A 20461-nucleotide genomic window follows, 5' to 3' on the forward strand; every position below is an offset into this window, starting at 1 on the left:
AAATGGGGAGGGGGCGGGGAAGATGAGAGGTAAAAAAGAAAAGCTAGGTCCTGGTTCTTTGTTACATGTGTCCCCAAAATGCAACTGCATCCCTCCCCTAATTCTGTAGGACATCTTTATAACACAGTAATATATTCCCTCTTTGATGAAGCTAGCTTGGCAGGGTTATTGTTACTTGTAGCCAAAATGGTCCAAATGGATATATTCCTCAGCACAATTCTCTATCTTCAATCAATTTGTGCTCTGGTTACTTTCTGAACATTTCAGCGCTTTAGTAGTCAGTAAACATTTTCATGCCATTTCCTTCTTGTAAAATGTCTTTCTCTTCCCAATCCTGCTGACTCTGCCTGTATAAATCCTATCCTTCCTTTCTTCTATCTCTCTTTTTTAGGTACTTCTTGAGTGAGTCCATAATATCTGTAAATTGTAATGTTACACTCTCCCATTTCAAGTCCCTGATTTTACTGGACATGTTGGAAGAATAATTAAAGCTACACAAATAAGGTAGGAGGTAGTGGATGGTAGTAGAAAATCAGGAAATTTGTGCTCTTACATATACAAATTTAAACAAATTCACAAGGCGGTGGTCTACTTATCTACTAGTACCTTTGACTCTAAAATGGGTTTTAATAGGTACCAGTGGCCACTTGACCAAAGCAGATATTTCACATAAGGAAGTATATTAATTAGGAGTATTAGATGAAAGGAGCTAAGAATAGCCTTTAAACAAGCAACACATGATACATTATTGCATAAGTGCTATAAATTCAGTTTTATAAATATCCAGAGGAAGTCTTTCAGCAAGTGAGAGACAGATTTAGAACCTGCCAATGATTCCTTGTTCAAAATCCAGGGCTTTCTCCACTATTCCAAATTATCCCACAGGAAATAAAATAAAAAAAAAATCGATATTTAAATGAGAAAAAAATTCAATTCTATGTCTTTAAATAATTTTCAAAGCAATAATGTATTTTAAATTATCATCCATTAAAATAGTTTTTATATACTCTAGGAACTGTTTTTCTCTTTTAAGACACTATAGGATATCTCTTATACAGGCCTCTCTTTAGCCTTAGAAATGAGAACACCAATCTGCTGTGACATCTCACATAAATTTGGAACACAATAGAGTATACTTTCCCTTCGGCAATGGCAGCCTTTGTTCTAGTAACTCACAATGCTTCGAGAGGGAAAAACTCAAAATTGCCTTATGAAAGCAATAAGAAAATGTCTAGCAAATGGACATGTAATGAGCAAGACAAAGTGCCTAGAAATAGTTCATGTCTCTTTCTGTCCCTTTCAAAGGACACTCCTAAGACCCCAAAGCAGTCACACCCGAAGATTAAACAAGTAGCACTGGTTAGCTCTTGCATAAACAACCTCTTGCTAAGCAGGGCAGAAATATTGTTCATATGAAAATGGAAGAGTCTCTGGTGAATACTGAAAGAAAGTGATGATTTCCATAACCAGAAAAAGCATTTTTACATTATTCCGTTTTTCAAATGCTATAAAACCTGAGCTGCTTTGGTAATTGCTTATCCCTGTTTTGCTGGCTCTGTATCATCCTCATCTCTGCAGCTTTCCATTTACGAAATGACAAGGGGGTCTTTCGTGTTTTGTTTTGTTTTGTTTTTCCCCGAAGCCTTGGCAGGAAACCACCATGCTGTATGGTTTCTAGGGGCCCACCTTGAATTGTTCATACAATGATTTTTCGGTGCCCCTCTCATAAAAGCCCAATTGGCTCATCCTCCCAGTAGAATTGTTGAAAATATGATCAGAGAAGGCCCCATTAACAGCAACCGTGAATGATGCTCTTCTCTAGCTTTATGCAGCCTTTTGTTGTATCGTGTTTTTTAAACTGAGAACAAAGCATAGAGCAGCTTCAGTGAGAAGGGGAAATACAAAGACACTTACCTGCATTACAATAAGGAGGTCAAAGACCAAGATGAAAGAAGCCAGGAATGCTCTAGAAACTTCATCACTAGGCAGAAAACCCCGATTCAATTTGTCCCAGCTGATCCAGTCAGTTGTAATGACAAGTACAACAACAGAAGTCAGAGTGAAAAGAACCGTCCTGCAAGGAAGAAGAACTCATTAGAGAACCTTAGACATAATAATATAGACAGTGGAGAGTGCATGTTTTCTGTGCTATATTAAATGTCTATTCCTCACCAAGTAACGACCCTAAGGTATATTCACCAAAAGGAAGATGAAAAAAGAAATAAATTAAATGCTTTCTTTCAAAAGCAATTAGAAAGCAATATGATAGCATCTCTTCCAAGATTTTCCCTTTAGGACATTAAGATGATTCTAGAACAAATAATTAACAACAAAAATATTACAAATGACCTTGATTAGTGCAACTTGTTGCAAAGGGAACGTTGGTGTGTAGCTCTCAACGCACGTACGTCATTTACTGAGAGTAGAAGACATATGTAGGTAAGAGCATAAGGCAAATGGCGAGTAAGTAAGGAAGTCCTTTGATTCCATTTTTGTTCTACAAAAGAGAGGGATCGTTAGATTGGTCCCATCATCATCTCTGTAGCCTGACAAGCTCCATAGAGGAACCATCTCTACATGCCAACAGTCTAGCCTCCTCTCCTTATAAGATTCTTGACAGAGATAGCTTGTGGCCGAGTGACCTGTCTAGGTCACACCATGTCTGATCGCACGTTCTTTGTTATAAGATACAAGGGGCCTTAGATTTTCTTTTATATATCTCTGTAGCCCCTATAAATCTTGCATAATTGTATGTAGATGAAATTCAATAAATGTTTGTTAAAATTGTAACAATTACCAATTAAGTTTTTTATAAAAATCAAAAACTACATAAATTAATCTTTAATGTTGATATTTAAAGTAAATCTGAACCATGGGCCATGAAAATTTAACCTGCCAGAGATTTGTCCGTAACGTAGTTAAGCGTCTGCTTTAGAGCTATACTGGTTTCTGGATATTGTTTTGAATTGTAAAAAGAAAAAATTTTGAAAAAATTTTAATCTAAAGGAAGAAAGAAAAAGGAAATAAAGAAAAAGAAGACAAAAGAAAAGAAAAATGGGAGAAAAATGTAAAAGTAGAACAATACCTTAGAAGGACACATACCCATTTTGGCAATTTAACAAGCTTCTTTTGTCTCTAATGTCTTATAATAATTGATATTCAAAAAAGAATAACAGAAACTATCTTAGAATTCTCTTTTAAATTGAACAAAGTGCGAATTTTTAAACAAAATTTGGGGTTTCTTTTTATAGTATCTTATTTAGAACAAGTTATATTTTGATATACTGGATATAATAAGCCCCTCCTTAGATTCTCACCTCCAGTGAATAGAAAATATATATTATTTACTTTAATTTTGGAAAGTAAAATCTCTAATAAAATTTATTCATTTCATTTAAATTACAAACTTTCAAAAGAATTTGACTCATGAGCTCCAAAATATAAATTACAGATTGTCTCTACTACTGTTTAGAATACCTTTGATCATTTCCAGAAATTCAAATGGATTAAATGAGCATGAGAAATATTCTAAATAATTATTACAATTTGACAAAAAGAAAATGCAAATATTATGTAGTTAAACATAAGGATAATGAGATTTTAAACAAATTTTTCTCCAGGTTAAGTAATTTGTTTGTGTTTTTGTTTTTTTGAGTTTGAGAAACTTTAAGCAAATCTGAATGAAATTACAATTTCTTTTGTCAGCAAGGAATATAACAACATCCATGAAAGAGAGATAAATATTGATTTTTCTTCAAACCTCTTTGGGTAGCAAGGGTATTGCCTCATTATGCTTGGCTTTTTCACATGATGTCCCACAAGGATGCTATATACACTTCCTCGGGATGCGCTGCATGGCTGAAGATGTTAAGTAGTTGGGGCCCCAGTTCCTTTAAGCTCCCTCTTCTTGCTTCCCCAGCCTCCTTCACAAAGCCTTTCACCCTCTGCTGTCCAGCACTACAGTGTGAAACCCTGATGAAACAAGAGTACTCCAGTACCTCACTCTAGCTCCATGGCCAGCCTCCATTCTATCTGTTGGAGCCTGTGGTCTGACAGGTTAGTATTTTTAACATCACCCTTGCACTCTCACAAAGAGACACCTAGAAATTCCTTTTGTGAGCACAACTGATTACATAGGAATGCATACTCTAATGTTACTTCACTGGTCTAAATATGTAATTTGGTAATGTAAAATTAAATACTCATTTAGAGGAACACTGTTAGGTGTCAAAATCTGAGAGTTTGGAATTAGTATCTGCTGAGCAATCAGAAACCTCGTCTAAGATTTATAAAAAAGTTATGCTTATTAGTGCTAATAATCTCAGTATGAATGAAGTCATTAAAATTAATCACTGAAACGCTTCGATATCTGGAGTTTATCTTATGCCTGAGCTTCCTAAGACCAAATATGTGCCACTTCGTCTCTCAGCTGTTTGCTTTATTTGATATATTTCACTTAATACAATATATAATACTCTTTCTAAGAGCTTTTCATAGGTGTTTTCCAGGCTTTATTAAGCACTTCTGTTTTGACAAAGAGTATTGCTGCAGATCTCAAGAAAAAGTTACTGGTTATATTTTATTACTCCGAAGGGAAATTAAAAGAGGTATTTTGCCTGATGTTTAATATTTAATACTACAAAAAAGAATAAAAATGGCAATTATTAAATATGAATGCATACAGCTCAGAAAAAGAGCCCGAAAAATAAAGTCTCAAGAGAATGGAAAAAAAGAAAAGCAAAAAGGGGACCGAAGTACATTAACTGGTTATTCGACTTCCAAAATTATATCCAGCACCTTATCTAGATATAGCCACAGAAGCAAACGTGTTACGTGTGGTTTGATTTTCTGAGCCACTTCTTACAAAACTGATAGTCTATCATGCTATGATAATTCAGTCAAAGACACCAGTTTAAAAGAGTCATGACTCGGGTTATACAAAAGCAATCACTTTCATGTAAAGCTGCTATAAAGGAAACAGTCATACAGCAAATTACTATTACAATTATGTGCCACTTACGATGTGCCAGGCATTGGTATAAGTGTGTTACACAAATTAACTTATATAACCCTTACTACAATCCTATTATCACCATCCCCAATTTATAATTATAGATACTGAGTCACTGAACGTTCAAATAACCTGACCTGGGTTACAGATTTCATAAGAACAATAAAATATAAGATAGGTGATCTAAGATGATTCAAACCCAGGCTGACATATGACAGTCTGTGTCATATCTATTGTACACATTGCCTCTCATAGAAAGCACCTGAATATTACCCTTCTGTTACTATGTTTGTAGTTACCACGTAGTTAAGATTTCATTTATTTTCCTTTTTTATTGTAAGTATAAACTGGAAAACTGTCATATAGAAGCACTTAACAATGAAAAGTAAAACTGACAGAGACTGACAATGACTGACAGGGAACAGCTAAAAGGAATATTTTTACGGCAGAGGAAATGGAACCTCATGGAGGCTGACCATTGATGCAACATCTCTGGGTTTTTATTTAAGCAATATGGTTGAAAAAATGTTTACTCTGGACCATGCTTCTTGGAGGGTACCAGCTTCTCTTTTTAAGAAGCATCCCATTAAATCGTTATCTGGATTATTTCCTTTCAGGCTGCAGCCAGCACCAGCAGGACATTCTGGCTCATCAACTTAACTGTCTGGTTTCTGGCCACCAAACAGAAAGAACTCATACATAATTATCAGCTTGAGTGGTTAGTCTCATTTTCATGTTTTCAAATTTCCAATTTGTTTGCTTTTCCTCAGTTGTTGCTAATTCTTCTTAGATTAATAGGAATTAGAACGTGAGACCAAGAAGGGTTAACAGAGCTTTTCTAATCCAAAGACTCCAAATCTCTGGGTTGGGCTCCTGGGAACAACAGAGTTGTAGCTAAGTAAGTGTGAATTTATATGTGCACTAAGAGTTGTCGGTAAAGTGAACAAATGAAATGCTTCCAGACGGGTTTGGGGACTTGCTAATTTCACACAGACTGCCAGTGACTGAACTACGATGAGAGCATAGATCTGCTGACTCTAAGAAGGACTCGCCCTGTAGTAAACCACTTTCCTCCCTCAGCTAAAAAATCTGCAGATATTCTCAAATATTTAGTATCATCTCGATCTCATCTGGAAACATACTCATTTTACAGTCTACTCAAATGTCGTTTATATATATTGATCAGAGACAGAGTCATACAGATAATCCCCAAAACACAGTTTAATTCATAGTCTTAACTATGACATCCTAACTTCTGGATTTTTAAAAATATTAAACTTCCATTTTAAGTAACTAAATTAGTTACTTTTGTTTTCTTTCTTTCATCTATAACCACTTTAAGATAGACATATCGCAGAGCAAATAGCCTGCAAGCCGACCTTAAATCAAGAGAGAAAACAATTGGCATTAGGTCTTCTCTATGGGCTAACTCACTTAGGGCTAAGTATCATACAGCTTCATTTGGATTAAACCAGGCAGTAGGAATATGTAGGCCCTCCTAACTAATATAGTATATGTTGAGTCAAACAAAATTGACAAAATTTGACCATGTTTTATCCTACTAAAAACAGCAATTTCGTGTGATTCAACATAATAAATATGCTTTTATGTGTTTTAATATATTAGCTATTAATCATGCTTTAAAACATTTATAATCTTTGATTCCAGTCATAAATATCATATTCCTTTCTTATCATGCTGCACAATTATTTTAACATTGAAAAGGAAATAATAATCACTTTTATTTATTTCTAAAATACTTGTGTTAAAATGTTGGAACTCAATCAAATCAGATCATGTTTTATAATTTCTTATAGCAAAATCAAAATCTGTAAATCTTATTAAAAATGAAAAGTTTAAGGTTACCACTACAATAAAATAATCCGTGGATTTAGATAGCAAATTTAATTTTACAACTAAGTTATGATATAGTCTCATATTTCAAGTACTAAACACAAGAAATTAAATGTGGCATGGCAATGGAATTTAAAATGATTTAATACTATAATTTCTAACCATGCTGTTTAGAGGGGGGAATATAATAAGCAGGCATAAGCAGAAGAGTGCTCCCCCCTTCACTTTGACTGCAAACCTGAGAGCCAGTTCAAATACCCAGTGCCCCTCTGAACACGAAGTACCAGCACACATAAGTCACAGATGGCCATGAGAGAATGCCAACACTTTTCATTTTGCTTGTTTTAATTATCAATGTTGCAAAGGCAATTCTGGGAGAAAAACAATCACCGCTCGGGTCCTCAAGCCATATTCATCCTGAAATATGTGAATTTACTCAGCACTGTAGCCTAGCTGATGAAGTCAAAGTTGCTTCTCAGAAAGTCGGTAAGTAAATGGCTTTGTGTCCTGGTCACTCTTATTCTTGAGATCAGGAAGCACTGAAGGAACACAAGGTAATATTTGCTATGTAACCTAGTGAAAGAGCACGGATTCTCCATATGGCTATTAAGTAAATGCCACTGCCAGTTCTTGGCCAACCTGAACATATTCGTTAAGATAGGATCCCTGAGAAAGGAGATGCAATTATTAACTCATCTTGTTTGTGGCTCCATTGGGATTTGGAGTCTATAAAGAAAATTATTAGACTTTAATGTTGCCCATTAAATGATACGTTTATAAAGATATTTATCTTTATATCTCTCTATTACTCCTTGAAGAGAAGTGCCCTGAACACAGCAGAAGCTCAAAAAGCACTGAACAAATCGAAATGAAGAAACAACTTGGTAACTCTTTTATCTGAAAGGCCATGAATGAGGTCACTGAAAAAGACACCTCTGGATTGGGGCATTTGTCCATGCAGATTGTAATTTGTGTGAACGGTGTCCTGATGTTATAATCTATGTAAACAATGCCCTTTAGAGTTCTTCAGTGCTCAACCATTGCGACTTGTCTAGGATCCTGGGCATGAATAAATGAGTCTCTTTAACCTGGGGTAGATAATATTCATTTCCTACCCTTCACTAAACTCAGGTTCCACAGCAATTGATGGTACTTCTGCCAGTGTTTATAGAGCTTCTGAAGAAGAGGCCTACGTAGTACAAAATTAGACTGGCTGGACCTAATGGGCATATCAATCCTGCGCGTCTCTCAGCAAACCCACTAACCCAATTTTTCTTTCTAATGAAAATTACCTTGTATATTCTAAATAATTCACCAATTCAACAGAGTGAAACATATGAGATATACTCTACTAATTGTTATCCTGGGTATAAAATATTACCACAAGTTAAGTAATGGAAGTGGTAATAAAGATAGAGCTATAGATAAATGCCCATTAACTACAAATAATGCCATTAAAAACCATACTCATTACTGCTGATGGAAAATAAAATGATAGCTATGATACTTGAAACATATTTTTGATTTTTAAAAATGCAAAGTAGAAATTTTAAACTAAACATACTGAGTTACATCTCTTTCCAGTTAAATTTGCTTTTAAAAGAAATAAGAAATAGGATCTTGTCAAGTAGGGGTGAACAGGACAAAAGTATGCTTTGATTTAAAAAATAGGAGGAATTAACATACTGGGTTAATAATAAAGGTTCAAGTAAAATTTTGTCTTTGTTAAAGCCAAGATGTTTACATAAGTCAAAAGCAAGGCCAAGAGTATGTTCTGAGTTCATCTCAAACATTTCTTGAAGAGGATTTATCATCCATCAGGAGACTGTCCATTGAGAATGCTTTCGGAACTCTCTACAAGTGTCCTTGGAAGAAAGTATCTTTTTGATGACCTTGGGCACATGATATAGGAAATTAGACTTTATGAACATAAAATACTTTTCTCTATGAAAGAAGACTACGAAATAGACAACAGGAACAAAATAATTCCCTAAAGTTGTACAAAAATACTTAATGGAAGTAATGTCATGTCACAATGGAAGATTAAAAAATTCATAGAGGCACACTTCATTCTTTAATTCTAAAGGAAAAAATTTTTAAAAGCATCTAAAGCTTTATTACTGCAGATATATATTTAGTTTCTCTGGGGCACTGGTGAAGAATCTTTGATTTAGAATAATTCAAGGCAAACTGTAAAAAAACACTCTCCCATTCAAAAATAGAAGAGCACTAATGATCAGAGTTGGACCAATTCATAAGTTTGACTTAATTAAGAATTGCTTATTGGCATTTTAAAGGCAGGTTATCAGCCTTGTCTGGTCAGCCTTGGTCTGATCAATCTAGTGGAGAATTTTGAAGCTATATATAAAGTGTAATTTCATCAAGAATTTAAAAAGTCCCTTGATAGAAAATGCTGTTTCAGGTAATGTACAAGATTGGACAAAATAGCATTGCTTTTTGAATGAGAAAGATATATTGTAACATGTGCAAGGGCACAGAGAAATTCAGGAAACATTTGTTTGCATCTACTAAGCCAAAAGCACAGAGCTAAATTGAAGGAACACAGAAATGATCTCTGCCCTTAAGGAACTTGTTACCAGTTGAAGGATGCCAATATGTACAAAACAGTCATATCCAAAGTTAAGTAAAAACCATAAAACTATGTGTGATTTATTTTTATTCACATATCCAGAAATATGTCATTTATTTTTATTCAGGTATGAAGGGTAGCTGAGAGGTTTAATAAAATTAGACCTAAAGGATGGATAGATTTGTACAATGCAAAGGATAACACAGACAAAAGACAAATTTGAAGGAAAATATGGAAATGGTAGCGGGTAGGTAGAAAAGCATGGGGAAGAGTGGCAGATGTTTCCAAAGTCTCTAGACTGTGTGGAAAGAAAAGGATTATGAAGCCATTAACTGAAGTGAGGAATATGAAAGCAGGGATGAAATACTGTAAATTCTATTTTGGACACATTGTTGAGTTTAAAGGGCTGGCAGGACATTTATGCAGGGATGAACAACAGTCAGTTGGAGATAGGAATCTAAGCCAAGGAAAGGTCAGGTCCTAAATTCTGAGTCATTCAAATACAAGTAGTTGTTAGAGTCATGGAAATGAATAAGATTTTTCAGGTAAAACCATTTAAGAGAGAGAGAGAGAGAGAGAGAGAGAGAGAGAGAGAGAGAGAGAAATGAGAACCCAAGGGCAGAGTCTTGAAGATCACCTCTTTTTATGGTGTATCCAAAGAAGGATGGAGACCCCTAAGACCAGATATATGCAAGATCCAGAAGAAAATATTATAGAAGCTAGAGAGAAAGATAATTTCAAGAATGAACTGGTGGCCCTAAACTCCAAATAATACATACAGGTTTTATGGGATAAAGATTGAAGATGGATTTTTCTTCAACATGAGACTCCTTTGGAAATTGCAAAATTGGATGTAAATATAGTTTCAAATATTTTCTCTGTAAACTCAGATATGGGCCTAATTTGTGTTCTGCTCCCAGAACCTCTATGAGTAAAGAGAGAGAGAAAACAGAGAATGATTTGGATAATTCAATTAAAACCCCTTTGGTTATAATTAGCCAAGTATTTACAGTTTTATTAGAGTTTTTTGCCCAAACATATCAGGCAAAGATATTTAATCCTTCAATTTTGGGTATGTTTTATCAGTGGTGAGCAGACACTTCAAGTCACTCAGTTTATAGGAACATATTTCTCAGTAATAGATTTTGACTCTGACTTGATCATTCCCTTATTAAGAGAAAGTAGTTAGCATGTATGTTTTGAGGGACAACTATATATTAGTACAAAATTATGTCACAAATATATCTACTCGAGTACTTTATAACATAATTAGGGAAATAAGATATAATTTAAAGAGAGAAGACTATTATGTATCAAAGTATAATCAGGAATAAAGAAAAGTCTGAAGGAGGTAATACTAGAATTACTTGGTGCCTTGAGGGAAGGGAAAAGAAATCAAGACAAAGGATCATCTCAGGCAGAAGGATAAAATTGGTAGGAATTATAATATTGTGTTGTGAGGCAATAGATATACCTGCCTAGATATGGCAAAAGACATGGGACATGAATTGGATAGAGAACAAAAGAAGGTTGGAATATTTATAGGTTATTTCACATTGCTGGTGGCCTTAAAATTCTCCAAGAAGGTTTGATTTAATGCTATAGAATAAAGATCCTATTGACTGTTTTTTAAGTACTATACTATCCATCGAAATCATTGTTTTGTAGGATGGCTTTGGTCCTAGAAGGGAATGAAAGCTCAGATTAAGAAAGAGTAGAAAGTAGACTACTGCAGTAATGCATAAATGATCTGGTTGTAACTAAATTGTAATAATACGGAGGACAAATATAAAATATATTTGAAAGTAAAGTTAATGGAATGTATGCTAAACTTGAATGATACTTACCCAAAGTTAAGAAGCTGGAAAGGAAGCTGGTTTGAGAACAGAAGATTATGAGATAGGTATTCAGACAGCTTCAGAAACCTACATTTGCTTGCTCCGGATTCCCTAGGCCCTTATGGTAGGCAAAATTCTAAAATGACCCCTAATGATCCTTACCCTTCCACAATCTCCCCACCTTGCTGGGCAGAACGTATGAATAGGATGAGATTATCACTCTTGTGATTATGTTACCTTATATGTCGAAAGGGATTTTTACAGGTTTAATTAAGATTACCAATCAGTCCACCTTTGGTTAATCAAAAGAGAGATTATCTGATTAGACCTAACCTAAGCTCATGAGCCCTTTAAAAGCAGAGAGTTTACTCTGGCTGGTGGTAGAGGCAATTGGAGAGATTTGAAGCATGAGAAGGTTCTCTGTTGCTGAGATGGAGGGAGTCATCAAATAAAAATATGAGAGGGCCTCTAGGAGCTGAGAGCAGCCCTGGCAAACAGGCAGCTAGAAAATGGGGACTTCAGTCCTATAGCTACATGGAACTGAATTCTGCCAACAAGATAAATTAGCTTAGTAAAGGACTCCATGCTCCAGATGAGAATGAAGGCAGTTAACTTCAGTCTGAGCAGAGTATCAGCCACATCTTGTCAGACTTCTGACTTATAGAATTTATATAAGATAAATTATGTAACAATTAAATATTTTTTTAAGACACTAAGTTTGTGGTAATTTGTTATGCAGCAATAGAAAACAATAAAGCTACAGGAATTTAGGATTCTTGGGATACTAAAGTAATTGCCTATTGGAAATACTTGCAAGCTAGATATAGAAAAGAAATGCTTAGCTCTTGACATCTAAGATACTTAAAATCAACTAAAATCATCACCTATCCAAATTGGAGAATAAACCTAGGCTTCCATGGAACATCTATTCACAGGAAAATGCTCATTGAATTAAAAACCCAAAATTAGTCCTAAAAGAAAATTTGGTCCAGCTACTTGTCTCTAAGTGTATAAATTATTATATAGAGAAGGCTTTATCTATGTCTTTTCTTAAAATTTAACCAGAGAGAACGATGCTTTCAAAGCTCACTCAAGCATATTAAAATGCTACCTAATATTTAAATGCAATTTCTTAGTTAAATTTAACTACCCTATTCCTAGAAGATTATTTGTCAGAATCTAATCCATGAGAAGAACTCTTTATATATTTAAAAAAGAAAACTTTGCCAAAAGAAAGAGAGGAACTGGTTTCTATTCATGGTTCATACTACTTATTTAGCTGTACTTAGGAAAGTCAGTTATGTTTTCAAGGTTAATTTCTTGATCTCTGAAATGATGATAATGTTGTGATGATGATGAAGTAAGTCATGATGATGATGACAGCTAAAGTGTAATTAAGTAGTTATAATTATATTATTATACCCATATACTCACGTCATTCTCAAACCAATCCTATGAGGTAAACATTATCAATCACTTCATTTTGCATAAGGAATATTAGACTTTGGAAGATTAAGTAACCTGTCCAAGATAACAAAGCTATCAAATATGGAGCTTAGATTTAAACTCAAGTCTCTCTGACTCCATCGCCAAGTTCTTAGACACTTTGCTATCCTGACTTACCTATTTATGATGTCATGAGGATTGAATAAAATAATGTATGTGAGATAACACTGAAATTTTTAAATGTTGCTATTATATTCAAAAGATGATAGCCCGGTCATTCCGGAGTCGTCTTTCTGTAAATTATTCAACAGGTATTCAAAGACAAGACATTCATGAGTAGTTGGAAAAATTTCCTTTCAAATTATAAAACTTAATTTTTTTAAAATTAGAAATGATGTGTTTAATACACAAAACAATAATTTTATAATTTTTTTGGTATCATTAAGTGAGAAAGGGGCCATTCACTCTGGAGCTGAGTGTGTGTTGGTATATCCACAGAAATATCTGATTTGGCCCAATGGGGAATTGTAGAATATTATCCATAACTTGGTGAAATTAGGTGATTTTCAAAAATTATCATCATGTTATGATTAATTTTAAAACCATTGAAGGGATCTGAGGCCCTGCCAGTCTCTGTTACATAGTTTTCGAAAAGAGGATTTTCTTTCTTTTATTTTTTTTTTTAACATAAAATTTGGGTGAACTAAGCTTACCCACTTCAAAGTTGTAAATTTCACTAAGTCTACAGGCCTCATTTCTTACAGGAACAGTTTAAGCACTTTGATCTCAAACACTTTCCATTTCTTCTCTAAGAATAGGGGCCTCTAAGTGACATTCTGTCTTCCTTTTAAGGTTAGGGATTTTAGAAGATCAAAGATTAGTTCATCCCCCCCTTTTTTTTCATTTTCACTGTACGATTTTTGTACCCTTTTCTGGTGCATGGATCCTTTAACCTTGGTGATGCCACGTGAATTTAACTGCATGTTTGGTAACAAGATGTTGAAATTGCATGAGTCCAATAAATTAGAGTTGTAAAAAAGAAGAAAGATCTCAAGTAAATAACTTAACCTTACACCTTAAGAAATGAGGGAAAAAAAAAAAAGCAAGCTAAAACCAAAGCAAGAAATGAAGAAAATAGTTGAGAAAAGCAATCATGTGCATGAAGTCTTTTGACAGACCCCCCCCACAGCTGCATAACACTTGCTTACTAAGCAATAAAGAGTCCTCATATCCTGTGGAAATATCTTTCCCTGTTTCAGATACAATGTGTACTCCTTTGTTCTGCTTAAGCATGTATATCAAATGGCACCTGGCCAACCCCACTGCTATATGTCCCCAGAAGGGAGGAGACAGAGTCCTTTATTCTGGGGCACAAGAGGGGTGCTTGCTGGCCATTTGTTCTGCATTGGCTGCTGAGAGAAACTTGCTGGCAATAGGGAATCGAATAAGAGACTGATGCCCACTATTGAAGGTGATCTTGCTCTGCCTCTTCTCTCTGTGAGTAAAGTATTGTTTCATTTCATGTTTGTCTGAGCTGTGTTTTCCTTGGCGACTCTGATACCGAGAAGCAGTGGATGGAAGTCTTCAAATTGCTACTCCTGGTGATAAACAATAGATGCCATTTGCTCAACAGGAATAATAAAGTTTTGTGAAGAAATAAATGAATAGAGATTAAAGAATAGAATCAATGAAACAAAAAATTGGTTCTTTGTAAAGATTAACAAAAATTAACAAATCTTTAGCTAGATTGACCAAGGAGGTGCAGGGGTGGAGATTCAAATTACTAATGAAAGAGGAGACATCACTACTGACCTTGCAGAAATAAAAAAGATTATAAGGGGATATGATAAACAGCTGTATGCCAACAAATTAGATAATCTAAGTGAAATGACTTTTTTCCTAGAAAGACATGAACTACTAGAACTAAATCAAGAGTACATGGAAAATCTAATTAGAGCTGTATAACAAGTAAAGAGATGGAATTAGTACTTTAATAACTCAACACAAAGTATAGCCCATGTCCAGACTTTCACTAGTAAATTCTACTCAATATTTAAAGAAAAATTAATATCAATTCTTCATGTTCTACTCCAAAATAAAAGGTACTTCCGAACTCATTCTGAGGCCAGCTTGCCCTGATACCAAACCAGATGAAGATATCACAAGAAAATTACAGAACAATATTTTTTATAAATATAGATGCAACCCCCCTCAATAAAATACAGCCAAAATTCAGCAACATATAAAAGATCCTATAGAATGATCAATTAGAATTTATGTCAAAAAGGCAAAATTGGTTTAACATGTGAAAATAAGTCAATATGATTACTCTTCAATAAGCAATAATCACAAAGCTAATATTTTTCTTTTGCTTTTTTGTTATTTGTTTATCATCTACTATTCCCATAGTACATATACTGGAAGCATACTGTTTGGTTTCTAATTCCAGTTCTGTCACTTTTGGGCCAATTTACATTATCCATACATAACTCACAGAATTAATTGTTGTGAGGCTTAAATGTGGTAATGTTTATAGAATGCTTTAAAATGCGACTAGCTTTAGCATATGCTACTTACTGTTTATTTTGAATTCTTTTAGTGGATATCTATGTAAATGATAAAATTTAGTATTTTTTTATATCGTCAAACCACATCTTAATATTTTTCTCCTTTTTGTTGGTTTTATGGTATCTAGAAACACATCTGTTTTGTCAGATTTCTGTGGTTCTCTGAGTACTTTGGTTCTTCTGATGCACGTACACACATACACTATCTAAACAACAAAGGCTGCCCATGCTGTCATTCGCTTCCCTTGTAGCAATTAGGTGGGACATCTCTGCTCTCCTTATGCATTCGCTTACATTTCCTCATCAGTGTTATTCCACTATGAGGGATCTCTGAGTAGCCTTTTGCATTTCACTCCATCCCCACCCCAAACATTCCCTCCTCTCAGAAACACTGTCGTGGTTTCCTGAGAGCCCCAGAGTTAAGAGAACAGATTTTGAGGAGGATAGCACTACTGATGGGACATTCTGAAAATAACTGCACAGCGTTCACATTTGTGCTTGCTGAGGAAAACATATGCCATAGGGTGAAGCTTGATTTAAAGTCAGGGTGGTGACAGAGCACACTTAGAGTGGATTCTGAAATTCCAGCTAGTGGGAGATTTTTTAGGTAGACAACAGAGATGAAAACAAGAACAAATAAACAGATGAAAAATGAACTATTCAGAAAAAAATAGATTATCTCCTAATCACCTGTTAAAGTGATAGCTTTATCATATTAAATGGAATCTCTTATCTATGAAGTCAATTTTAGCCTATATAGGTATACTGAGAACTCTTTAAATTCTTTAGAAAGCCATGAAATTGAGTAACATTTTAGAGTCTGAAACAGGGATTCTAATTATTGAGTTGAATTGTTATAAAACATTAAATTCTATTACTTTGAAAATGTTAATGTGATCCTTCAGGATATAAATGCACAGTATTGTGTTTTTCTATTATTTTTCCTTATGAGACACATAATGACAAAAAATTCCAAAGAAGGTATAGCATCATTGATAGCAGGTCAGTCAAATGACTAATTATCTCCAGAAACAGCCCTTTTATCTAGATGACATTATCTTGCCTTAAAAGAGCCATGTCATGCAAGAAACAGTTAATATAATAAGTGCAGAACTGATTTCATGCTTTTCTAAAAGGCATGAGGAATCAGATTAAATAAACATACAAAGAAACAGTAGGTTTCTTGAAAAACTTTGTTATAGGTAAAAGCAACTCTGAATTTATTTTACCATGTCATTAACTTTCCAAAATTAAAGTGTTATCTATTTCAAACACCAGTTTATTTAAATTAAATTTAAGTGTTATAAATGCCACTCTTTCTCTGTGATATAGCAAAAGAAAGTTATAGCCTTATAAAAAGCACAATTTCAAAAAAGAATTATTGCATTAAAAATAGAGCAGGAATTAACACAAATTTCGATCAAGACACACTTTCTTGCTTAGTTTCCATTCATAAAGGTAACTGCTTCATTTAGTAAAATAGCAATATTGAAAATTAATCTCACACCAAGAAAATAGTGGTATATCATATGAATTTAACTTCTATACAATTATACAATATGGAACACAAGCCATGTGACACTTATACTTTGATGAATTAGTACAAAGGTTTTCATATCTAACGATTACTTTTGTACCTCAGACAAGATACTCCTCCTTCATTTCTTTCAAACATAAAGCAACAGGAATGAATGAACCTCCCTGTTCTTCTGGTTCACTCTACCAATAAATAAACAAAGGATCCCTGAACAAGTCATAACTCTACTTCAGTTTTCTACTTTCTGCCAAGTAAAAAGCAAGTTTCCTTTTTTTTATCTCTATATTACAGTTTTCTGAAACAAATAAATAATAGTGTATGAGTATGTACATATTATCAATGCAAATGTATAGAAACTGAAATACACACACATACACATTGCAAAGTGTGCGTGTGTAAACTGAAAAATTTGTGGTATTCAAATTTCAGAATGTTGAATATAGTCAGTATAACACTTTTTCTCCTTACTTTTAAGACAGAGCTTATTTTGGCATAAAAATGTTCAGGAAAGCTCTGGAGAAGTTGGCTCACAACTGTATTAATCCTTATAGATTTTTCTTTTACATGAAGCTCACATAGATTTTCTTTTAATAACAAAAACATTGACTGTTTACATTCCATTTCATTAAACAAGGTAATTTTCAACTTTGAACAAAGTTCATTATCTTGTAATTCCTACCCAAATCAATAGAGAATTACAATAAGATGAATTTACAGGGTGCCAAGGGGGAAAAAAAAAAAAAAGGCTACTCCAGAACTTCAATCAGAAGGGCATCCTGACTTGCTTTTAATTTTGTTTTACTCTAATTCTTTGTTTCAAACTCCATTCAAAATGCTGGCACACGTAAAGGTTTTTCAGACTCCTGCTTCTCAATTCACCACTCAACTGGGACAATTACAATGATTTTCTTTACCAGTTAGATGTCATAATATCAATGATAGGATTTACTGAACAGCACAGTACTGTCCATCAGTGTTCCTATTATTGAATTGGACTGTTTCCTTAAGCTTTATTTTTTTAATATGAATTTTTCCCATGATTCGATGCTGTGGATAATTTTACTCACACGCTTTTTAAATATAAACCTTTAAGTAAATGCAGTACTACTAAAAAGGCTATATCTTCAATATCAAAAAGCTTTCCATCTATTATGCCAAAAGTACAAACTTTTGGTGTTATCAGTACTAAAATTTTCAGATTTCTTTTGCACATCCCACATCATAGTTTCATATTTTGGACCAAATAGCATGGAATATTAGTTTTTGAGTTAGGCAGACCTATGTTTGAATCTCAAACTCTGCTATTTACTAATTATGTGATAAAAGGTAAGTTATTTACTCTCTTTGAGCCTTAGCTACTTCATCTGTAAGATAGAGATAATAGCTCTATAACAAAAAAGGTACACTATAAATGATCATTGTTTATTAATATTTTTTATTTAGTTGATATTTTTAAATTATATTTTAAGATGGACCAAATATGCAGTATAATTTTGTTATATATACATATATATACACATACTATTCAAAAATATATTAAAAATCCATGACAAAACTGTTAAGGACTCGATTAATTCAATTAATAGAGATACACATAGAAGAAAAATGCTATATAAAGTCTAATATGCAGCTCATAATTACAAACTAGAATATTTTAAAATGAGTTTGTTAAAAAAAAAAAAATTTCCTTCCGTTTATTTGTAGAGTCTGATTAAGATGTTTAACCTCAAGGTTTATGCTCATTTACCTCTCCTTCCGCTGCCAGATCCATGATTTCCATATGGTTTCTCACTGGAAAACAAGTGGAGGATTGGAGGGGATACAGGCTTGTTTAAAAAACTAATCTATATCCATGAAAAGATATTTGTCTTTTTTTCCTTTTAAACTTACATAGTCTGTACTACACATTGTAGTGGCAAATAATGATCATCAAAGTAGCCAGCTTTAAAACAATTTCACTCTGAATAGTATTTCCCAAATACCAAGTAGTAAATACTGTACATATTTTTTTGGTTTTGTATTTACTGTAGGAGCTAATAATAGATTGTATGACCTATGGATTAAAAAATAAAGAGTATAAGAAAATGCCTAGAAAATAGAAAGTTCTTTATTACTACGAACTTCTTTTGGTCAGTATGAATTACAGCAGCCCTCAGGTACAATCTCTTTTGATATCACTTGGCTTCTTATCTAACATGAAAGGAGTCTTTACATTTGTGCACCTGGTGGCTAAGGCCAGATACGAAAAAATCTTTAGACCACCCCTTATCCAGGAGACAAGTCAGAAAATCATAAGTGATCTGTAAAGCGCAATCTCATAGGAATTACCATTGGAAATGCAGTGGTGACTACAAATTGCCTAAGAGAATGCTTTCTCACCTTTCTCTAACCTGCAGGTATTTGTGAGATTATTTTGGTGGCTAAGTTGGGTCCTCTGGGCAAAAAAGCTACATGCAATGGAAGGACACTATAGACACCACCAGTCCTTACCTTGGAAGTATGTGGAAGCTAAAGGGAAGATGTCCACATCCAATTCTGGCCAGTGAAACAAAGTAACATAACCTAGTCAAAGTAGGTTTCAATACAATTTTCTGAATGTTCACAAATGTCATGTGCTTATTTAATCATTTTCATGGTAGTTGTTTTTTAAAGAAACTATTGATTCCTAACTAAAAATTATTTCATAAACTAATAGGTTTCTTTCTTCAACTCATCAAATATTAGTAGTACTAAATATGGGCTAGAGTACAAACAATCTAATAATGAGTTTTTAGTATATATTTAGTTTCAAATGTTTTTTTCTCTAACTTAAAGAATTAATTTTAGTTCAAAGAGTAATATTATTTTTTAAATATGGCCAATGTTATTATTTAATCATTGTAATGATAAGTACGCACAGAAATATTTAGATAAAGTGTCCATTTCATTAAATGCCATGATTTGTCATTCTTGAGGTACATATTTAAATACTGATTGTACAGCACTCAAGGTTGGAGAAATCTTATATAAACTGTTATTCATAATCATCCTAATTGTGATTGTCACCTCCAAAGTTCAGTGCACTTTGACCTAGCTCCTTGACAGAAGTTAATCACTTCAAAGATTCCTGGAATGTCTTGAGATATAAGAAAAGCAACTGCACAGTGTAAAAAGCATGGGGTGATATTAGACAACTATCTTTTTGAGCTGTCTGAGATCCAGTTTCCTTATCTTAAAACTGGGGTTATAATAATTACATCATGACGTATTGTGAAGAGTAAATGAGATGACTTTATGTAACTCACATGGTAGGGACTCATATTGTAGGCTGCTATATTACATAATATGTTCTATGATAACAAATGTTCTATATAGAACATTTAAGATAAGGCTTGCCACCTCATAGTAAGACATAGCATAGTTCATTATCAGAGCAGCTCTACCTCACATGTAATTTAGTAAGAAACAATGACTTGGAAATACTTTAGGGATAACAGAATACCAATATGAAAAGTGAAGAATATTTTTATTCAAATGTTTTATATGTACAGACAGAAATATAACACGTCACAAATGTGAGCCACAGACGTAAAATCTAATTTTCTTATAGCCACATTTAAAAAGTGAAAATAAAAAGGT

The 20461-nt window shown here is 33.8% G+C and overlaps 1 protein-coding gene across 4 annotated transcripts in view; it reads right to left on the reverse strand.

Moving 5' to 3' along the window:
- The window catches only part of TMEM117 (transmembrane protein 117), a 372922-nt gene that overhangs the window by 63458 nt on the left and 289003 nt on the right, over positions 1–20461 (reverse strand). For all 4 annotated transcript variants that reach the window (XM_006916877.3, XM_015593145.2, XM_015593143.2 and 1 more), the window contains one exon: positions 1915–2074. In XM_006916877.3, coding sequence (XP_006916939.1) covers positions 1915–2074 — 160 coding nt within the window. The remainder of the gene's footprint in view (positions 1–1914; positions 2075–20461) is intronic.

Source organism: Pteropus alecto, unplaced genomic scaffold, assembly GCF_000325575.1.
Source record: "Pteropus alecto unplaced genomic scaffold, ASM32557v1 scaffold196, whole genome shotgun sequence".
In the NCBI taxonomy this organism is placed as follows: Eukaryota; Metazoa; Chordata; class Mammalia; order Chiroptera; family Pteropodidae; genus Pteropus; species Pteropus alecto.